The following is a 7918-nucleotide window of genomic DNA, read 5'->3' on the forward strand; positions in this document are numbered from 1 at the left end:
TTCAAGTACATCAGAAGCAGGAAGCCTGCTAAACAACCAGCGGAGTCACTGGACGATCAAGATGCTAAAGGAGCATTCAAGGAAGACAAGGCCATTGTGGAGAAACCAAATGAATTCTTTGCATCAGTCTTCACTGCTGAGAATGTGAGGGAGATTCCCAAACCTGAGCCATTCTTTTTAGGTGACAAATCTGAGGAACTGTCCCAGATTGAGGTGTCATTAGAGGAGGTTTTGGAACAAATTGATAAATTAAACAGTAATAAGTCACCAGGACCAAATGGTATTCCCCCAAGAGTTCTGAAGGAACTCAAATATGAAATTGCAGAACTATTAATGGTGGTATGTAACCTATCATTTAAATCAGCTTTGGTACCAGATGACTGAAGGATAGCTAATGTGATGTCAATTTTTAAAAAATGCTCCAGAGGCAATCCTGGCAATTACAGGACGGTAAGCCTAACTTCAGTACCGGGCAAATTGGTTGAAACTATAGTAAAAAAAAATCCCAGTATTAGACACATAGATGAATACGATTTGTTGGGGAAGAGTCAGCATGGTTTCTGTAAGGAGAAATCATGCCTGAACAAACTACTAGAATTCTTTGAGGAGGTCAACAAGCATGTGGCCAAGGGTGATCCAGTGGATATAGTGTACTTAAATTTTCAGAAAGCCTTTGACAAGGTCCCTCAACAAAGGCTCTTAAGCAAAGTAAGCTGTCATGGGATAAGAGGGAAGGTCCTCTCCTGGATCAGTAACTGGTTAAAAGATAGGACACAAAGGATAAAATGGTCTGTTTTCAGAATGGAAAGAGGTAAATAGTGGTGTCCCTGAGGGGTCTGTATGGGGCCCAGTCCTATTCAACATATTCATAAATGATCTGGAAAAAGGGATAAACAATGAGGTGGCAAAATTTGCAGATGATACAGAACTACTCAAGATAGTTAAGTCCCAAGCAGACTGCAGAGAGGTAGAAAAGGATCTCATAAAACCGGGGGACTGGGCAACAAAATAGCAGATGGGACTTTTCAGGTTGGAAAAGAGATGACTAAGGAGGGATATGATAGAGGTCTATAAAATCATGACTGGTGTGAAGAAAGTAAATAAGGAAGTGTTAGTTTCTCCTTCTCAGAACACAAGAACTAGGGGTCACCAAATGAAATGAATAGGCAGCAGGTTTAAAACAAACAAAAGGAAGTATTTCTTCCCACAACACACAGTCAACCTGTGGAACTCTTTGCCAGAGGATGTTGTGAAGGCCAAGACTATAACAGGGTTCAAAAAAGAGCTAGATCAGTTCAAGGAGGATAGCTCCATCAATGGCAGGATGGGCGGGGATGCATGGTCTGACGTGTCCCTCGGCTCTGTTTGCCAGAAGCTGGGAATGGGCGACGGGATGTATCACTTGATGATTACCTGTTCTGTTCATTCCCTCTGAATCATCTGGCACTGGCCACTGGGCTAGAAGGACCATTGCTCTGATCTTGTATGGCCGTTCTTATGAGATTTATGAAGGAAAGGATTCCAGCTCTAGAATCGCCTGACTTAAGGGAGACCTTGTCCAATTGTTGGAAAATGTTCTAGCTAGTGTGTTTGTGTACAACTGGCTCTTTATTGGATAGAATTAGAATTACACTATTGTGTCTCTCTACTTTAAACAAGTACTGGAGATTCTTCTTTAGTTTGATGGCATGGCCATCTGCTTTTGGAGCCAGAGAATGTGATTTCTGTCCCTGCTGTCATTGTGAAGTCCTGAATGGACATACATGCAGCAAAGTGACAACCATGAAGTGCATAGAGTTACAGGTTTGTTGCAATATGATAGCAAAGGATGCTGTTACTAAAGCAGTAAAACACTTCAAGAACTACCATTCTCCTGGATTCCTTTTACTGTGTCAAAGGTTGAAGAATCTTGGCCTATAGCCTCCTATAGCAGACACTTCCTGGTGCAAGTGCTGGAGGAACCAACTAGGGGCAGAGCTTTTCTTGTCTTGTTACTCACAAACAGAGAAGAACTAGTAGGGGAAGCAAAAGTGGATGGGAACCTGGGAGGCAGTGACCATGAGATGGTCGAGTTCAGGATCCTGACACAAGGAAGAAAGGAGAGCAGCAGAATACGGACCCTGGACTTCAGAAAAGCAGACTTTGACTCCCTCAGGGAACAGATGGGCAGGATCCCCTGGGAGAATAACATGAAGAGCAAAGGGGTCCAGGAGAGCTGGCTGTATTTTAAAGAATCCTTATTGCGGTTGCAGGAACAAACCATCCCGATGTGTAGAAAGAACAGTAAATATGGCAGGCGACCAGCTTGGCTAAACAGTGAAATCCTTGCTGATCTTAAACGCAAAAAAGAAGCTTACAAGAAGTAGAAGATTGGACAAATGACTAGGGAGAAGTATAAAAATATTGCTCAGGTATGCAGGAGTGAAATCAGGAAGGCCAAATCACACTTGGAGTTGCAGCTAGCAAGAGATGTTAAGAGTAACAAGAAAGGTTTCTTCAGGTATGTTATCAACAAGAAGAAAGTCAAGGAAAGTGTAGGCCCCTTACTGAATGAGGGAGGCAACCTAGTGACCGAGGATGTGGAAAAAGCTAATGTACTCAATGATTTTTTTTTTGCCTCTGTCTTCACGAACAAGGTCAGCTCCCAGACTGCTGCACTGGGCAGCACAGTATGGGGAGAAGGTGACCAGCCCTCTGTGGAGAAAGAAGTGGTTCGGGACTATTTAGAAAAACTGGATGTGCACAAGTCCATGGGGCTGGATGCGCTGCATCCGAGGGTGATAAAGGAGTTGGCGGATGAGATTGCAGAGCCATTGGCCATTATTTTTGAAAACTCATGGCGATCCGGGGAGATCCCGGATGACTGGAAAAAGGCTAATGTAGTGCCCATCTTTAAAAAAGGGAAGGAGGAGGATCCGGGGAACTACAGGTCAGTCAGCCTCACCTCAGTCCCTGGAAAAATCATGGAGCAGGTCCTCAAGGAATCAATTATGAAACACTTAGAGGAGAGGAAAGTGATCAGGAACAATCAGCATGGATTCACCAAGGGGAAGTCGTGCCTGACTAACCTAATTGCCGTCTATGATGAGATAACTGGCTCTGTGGATGAGGGGAAAGCAGTGGATGTGTTATTCCTTGACTTTAGCAAAGCTTTTGATAAGGTCTCCCACAGTATTCTTTCCGCCAAGTTAAAGTAGTATGGGCTGGATGAATGGACTGTAAGGTGGATAGAAAGCTGGCTAGATCGTCGGGCTCAACGGGTAGTGATCAATGGCTCCATGTCTAGTTGGCAGCCGGTTTCAAGCGGAGTGCCCCAAGGGTCGGTCCTGGGGCCGGTTTTGTTTAATATCTTTATTAATGATCTGGAGGATGGTGTGGACTGCACTCTCAGCAAGTTTGCAGATGTCACTAAACTGGGAGGCGTGGTAGATACACTAGAGGGTAGGGATCGGATACAGAGGGACCTAGACAAATTAGAGGATTGGGCCAAAAAAAACCTGATGAGGTTCAACAAGGACAAGTGCAGAGTCCTGCACTTAGGACGGAAGAATCCCATGCACTGCTACAGACTAGGGACCGAATGGCTAGGTAGCAGTTCTGCAGAAAAGGACCTAGGGGTCACAGTGGATGAGAAGCTGGATATGAGTCAACAGTGTGCTCTTGTTGCCAAGAAGGCTAACGGCATTTTGGGCTGTATAAGTAGGGGCATTGCCAGCAGATTGAGGAACGTGATCGTTCCCCTTTATTCGACATTGGTGAGTCCTCATCTGGAATACTGTGTCCAGTTTTGGGTCCCACACTACAAGAAGGATGTGGAAAAATTGGAAAGAGTCCAGTGGAGGGCAACAAAAATGATTAGGAGTCTGGAGCACATGACTTATGAGGAGAGGCTGAGGGAACTGGGATTGTTTCTTCTCCAGAAGAGAAGAATGAGGGGGGATTTGATAGCTGCTTTCAACTACCCGAGGGGGGGTTCCAAAGAGGATGGAGCTCGGCTGTTCTCAGTGGTAGCAGATGACAGAACAAGGAGCAATGGTCTCAAGTCGCAGTGAGGGAGGTCTAGGTTGGATATTAGGAAACACTATTTCATTAGGAGGGTGGTGAAGCACTGGAATGCGTTACCTAGGGAGGTGGTGGAGTCTCCTTCCTTGGAGGTTTTTAAGGCCCGGCTTGACAAAGCCCTGGCTGGGATGATTTAGTTGGGAATTGGTCCTGCTTTGAGCAGGGGGTTGGACTAGATGACCTCCTGAGGTCCCTTCCAACCCTGATATTCTATGATTCTATGATTCTATCTTGCAAAGGAATTCTAGCAGTTAGAGGAAGGCACTGGGAGTCAGGAAACCTGTATTCTGTTCCTGACTCTGCCAAAGAAACCTTTACTTGTAAATTAATTCCCTGGGTTGCACAAAGAACCACCTTTTGTTAATCAGGGCCCCTGTCCAGTAACAGATTCTGCATGAGCAGGTCCTTTACATTCATGTGGCACTTCATGCCCATGTGGAGTCGGTTGTGATCTAAGGTCTAAGAGAGAGCCCTAGAGACAACCAAGGCCGAGCAATATCATGGAATAAAGAATTGTGACACATCTCTGTGCTCTTGGGTGGCAATCGCATGTCTACTAGCTGGTTCTGAAGTGGTGCATAGAGCATATTAACATGGCACTAATGTATGTTTCAGAGTTTATTAATGAAAAAGCATTGACAAAATTTGTGAGAAGCTCCCTGCCCTCTCCTCCGTTACATTGTTGCCTTCCATATTCTTCCTCCCCTCCCTACTGCCAGTTTTTCATGAGAGACTTGATGAGTCTAAAGCCTCTATGGATATTTCCTTTTCCACTTCATTGGAGGAGCCCTGCACCAGCACATTGTTGTGATCAGACAGTACAGAAGCAATGACTGTTCTCCAGTTTACATTCCACGTACATACCCATGCCTTGGTGTTGGGAGTCTTGAAACATTGTTTTGGTGTCTTTTATTTAAAAAATGTAACCAATATTTTTCTTTAAATACAGGAGTCTGGATTTGCCACTTTCATGCGAACTCTTAGAGAAAGAGACCATGAAAGGGTAGGAAAGAAGAAGGATGAACTGTAATTTCTGCCTCAAAAGACATTTTCCACTGCACTGTGAATGGTCCCAGGTCCATTGTTACTGTGCCTGAGATTTCACATATTCTAAAGACAGAGACTTAAAAACAAAAACAAAACAAAAAAAAAAAAACAGCCATGGCCATTTTGTACAATTTTGAAATAAAATGAAACTACTTGATTTTTAAAGGAAAACAGATTGTTGCCATATTCTGTTTAAAAACTAGCATTTTCTCATGATGTGAGAATATGCCCATCAACACTCCTATGCAATATTTTTGTAATCTGTAGTGTGTCTGTAGGTGAAGATGTTTGATACGGTGATTCTGCATTTTTCTTTGAAGGGTATTACAATCCATGTAATAACTTGTTGTTGTTTTTTTAAATCAGTGGAGGAAAATGGGACTTTTGAGAAACATAAAAATCTGTTCAAATGCAGTTTTGCATTTTTGTGAAATAGATACATGTTCTTCAGAGATGTTTGGGGGGGAACAATTTTAAGGTGCTCAGGGATAAATAGGGAAATTGAGTTAATGAAGACACTAGCATTGACCATTCCAGATCTAACTGATTTCATTTTTAATCCGCTGTACCAGAACTGTTTACATATCTTTATAGAATGTACTGAGTCATTTTAAACAAAGTTGTCAAAAATCGGCACAGCATAGTTTAAGTTCAGAATCAGTCTCATTTTTCAGCATTTATGTCATCAAATGCCCCTGTAAATATGGGAGCAAAATGTAGGCTGTTTGTCTTTTTGTAAATTTATGTTTAGGCCATATGACATGCATATTGGAAAGCAGTATATTTGATTGACTGTCTGACAGATGTGTAATATTTTTGATATGCAGAAATTACATACAAGACAATTTGTGTACATTCCAAATGCTTGTCCGCATTGTTTGTTAAATAAAAATTAAAAAATGGAGTTATAGCATTAAAACTATTTCTTTAGCAGTCATGTTAAAGACTGCAAATCACTGTAAAGAAATACAGCATCACTATAGAGAGTGCTTTAAAAATGTGCGATTGTGCTGTTCGTTTTACAAAGTTGCATTCATCTGGAGGTACTTGATATGTCTTCATAGAATGGGTTTTTTAAGATTCATTTTGACCTAAAAATAAATCAATAAAAAAATTGAAAATGTTTTAATCCTGTATCAGCCTGGTTTTGCAGCTCTTTCAGGCAACGTGCTATGTAACCAGTACCCGTAAGAGCTGGTGACAAGAAAGCATAAGCCACTGCAGGTTCCATGAACAAGGGTTATTTCCTGTCTGATGAGTAAGGGGCAAGCCCATCGTTTAACTCTTATAGGTTCTCTGTTTTTTAGTATATCCTCTGTGGCACTAGTCTCACATTTCACACTCTCTGGTGACATTGAGCTGCAGGTTGACATAGCTTCCTCATTAAATGATGGAGAACCATCACTTGGATCTGAACACTTTCTTTATTGCTATTAGAAGTTTGCAGATATATTAAATATATCTTATAAATATATATATGAAATATATCCCTTTTGCCTGTCTCAGTGATGTATAAGGGGCAGCTTCTCGCTACATTGGTGGAGAGGTTAAGGGATTTCTTACACTCTTGTCCGTTTTGGGTGCACGTCGCCGCCGCCTCCTCCTCTCTCTTGCCCAATTAATGGGACTGTACATTTGCCACTCATTAAGCTTCTGAAGCCATTACTGAGTAATCAGGAGTAAGAGCTGGTAGGCTGATTTGTCTTGTGTGGTGGCCAGCTTGTTAACCATGCCATAAATCTAAGCAATGATGATGCCATGCCAAATATTTCCTCTTATTAGGCACCTCCTGAATCTTCCCACCACCAACAAAATTAGCTGTCAAGCAGTACACGGATATTCTGCATGGCCTAATAATTTATTACAACCTCCTATTTACCCTCCCACTAGTCCATTTTTTTTTTGGCATAGCCACTGTTTTGCATTATGTCCCATGCTCATTGGTAGCTATGGATCAGATCCTTTAAACTGTCCTCATGCTGAGTAGGGCCTATTCAGCCTTATGTGTGAGAGGGAAAAAAATTATATACGGTCTTTAGATTCCGAGAGGGAAGATCTTTGCTTCTGGCTGAGTATGAAGCAACAAATACAATCAGTCCAAAACTGTAGACATGTTACTGTAATTTTCATGATCTCAAAGTGGTTGGCACTGAGGAAAGGAAATACAACATCCATGAAATCCTAAGCTCTGGGATATATTTGCATTAATTGCAGAGAATTGTAGACTTTTTTAAAAAATAAGATCACAGCTGGCCAATGGTGACATCACTTCTTGGGACTGCTGTGATTTATAGGCTTTAGTAAAAGTTTAGAATAGGACAATTACACACTATGCTTTAGACCAGTAATTCTTTACAGCTGGTTACACCATAATAAAATGAAGGAGCCTAGTTTTTCTTTTGGTGTTTTGTCATGTTGCTTCTTGGACTTGGAGGGACTTTTTCCTCAGTTAATTGTGTGTTAATGTACAAATACAAAATACTTGAAAATACTTTACCTACTGTTATAGGGTCATTACTCATCTGGTTCATAGTCAGAATGTTTTTGAAAGAGAAGATTTTGAACAAGATGAACAATTAAATTTAATTGCTAACAAAAGCATTGGCTACTATGAACCAGGGTATATCAAACTTACTTCCTAGCCTGTTTAATTAGGTAACATTTGGGCCTGATTCTGATCTCAGTTACACTAGTGTAAATCCAAACTAAATGTATTGAAGTCAATGAAGTTAATCTGAATTTACACTCTAGGGCAAATAAAATCATATTCTGACCCGTTGAAGTTACACTGACTATTCAACTTCCTTTT

General features: G+C 41.5%; 1 protein-coding gene across 1 annotated transcript in view; it reads left to right on the forward strand.

Moving 5' to 3' along the window:
* Positions 1-6245, forward strand: part of PDIA5 (protein disulfide isomerase family A member 5) — a 125907-nt gene extending 119662 nt beyond the window's left edge. The window contains exon 17 of the mRNA XM_034786053.1: positions 5012-6245. Coding sequence (XP_034641944.1) covers positions 5012-5092 — 81 coding nt within the window. The 3' untranslated portion in view covers positions 5093-6245. The remainder of the gene's footprint in view (positions 1-5011) is intronic.
* Positions 6246-7918: the final 1673 nt, after the last annotated feature.

Source organism: Trachemys scripta, chromosome 11 (assembly GCF_013100865.1).
Source record: "Trachemys scripta elegans isolate TJP31775 chromosome 11, CAS_Tse_1.0, whole genome shotgun sequence".
NCBI classification, from domain to species: domain Eukaryota; kingdom Metazoa; phylum Chordata; order Testudines; family Emydidae; genus Trachemys; species Trachemys scripta.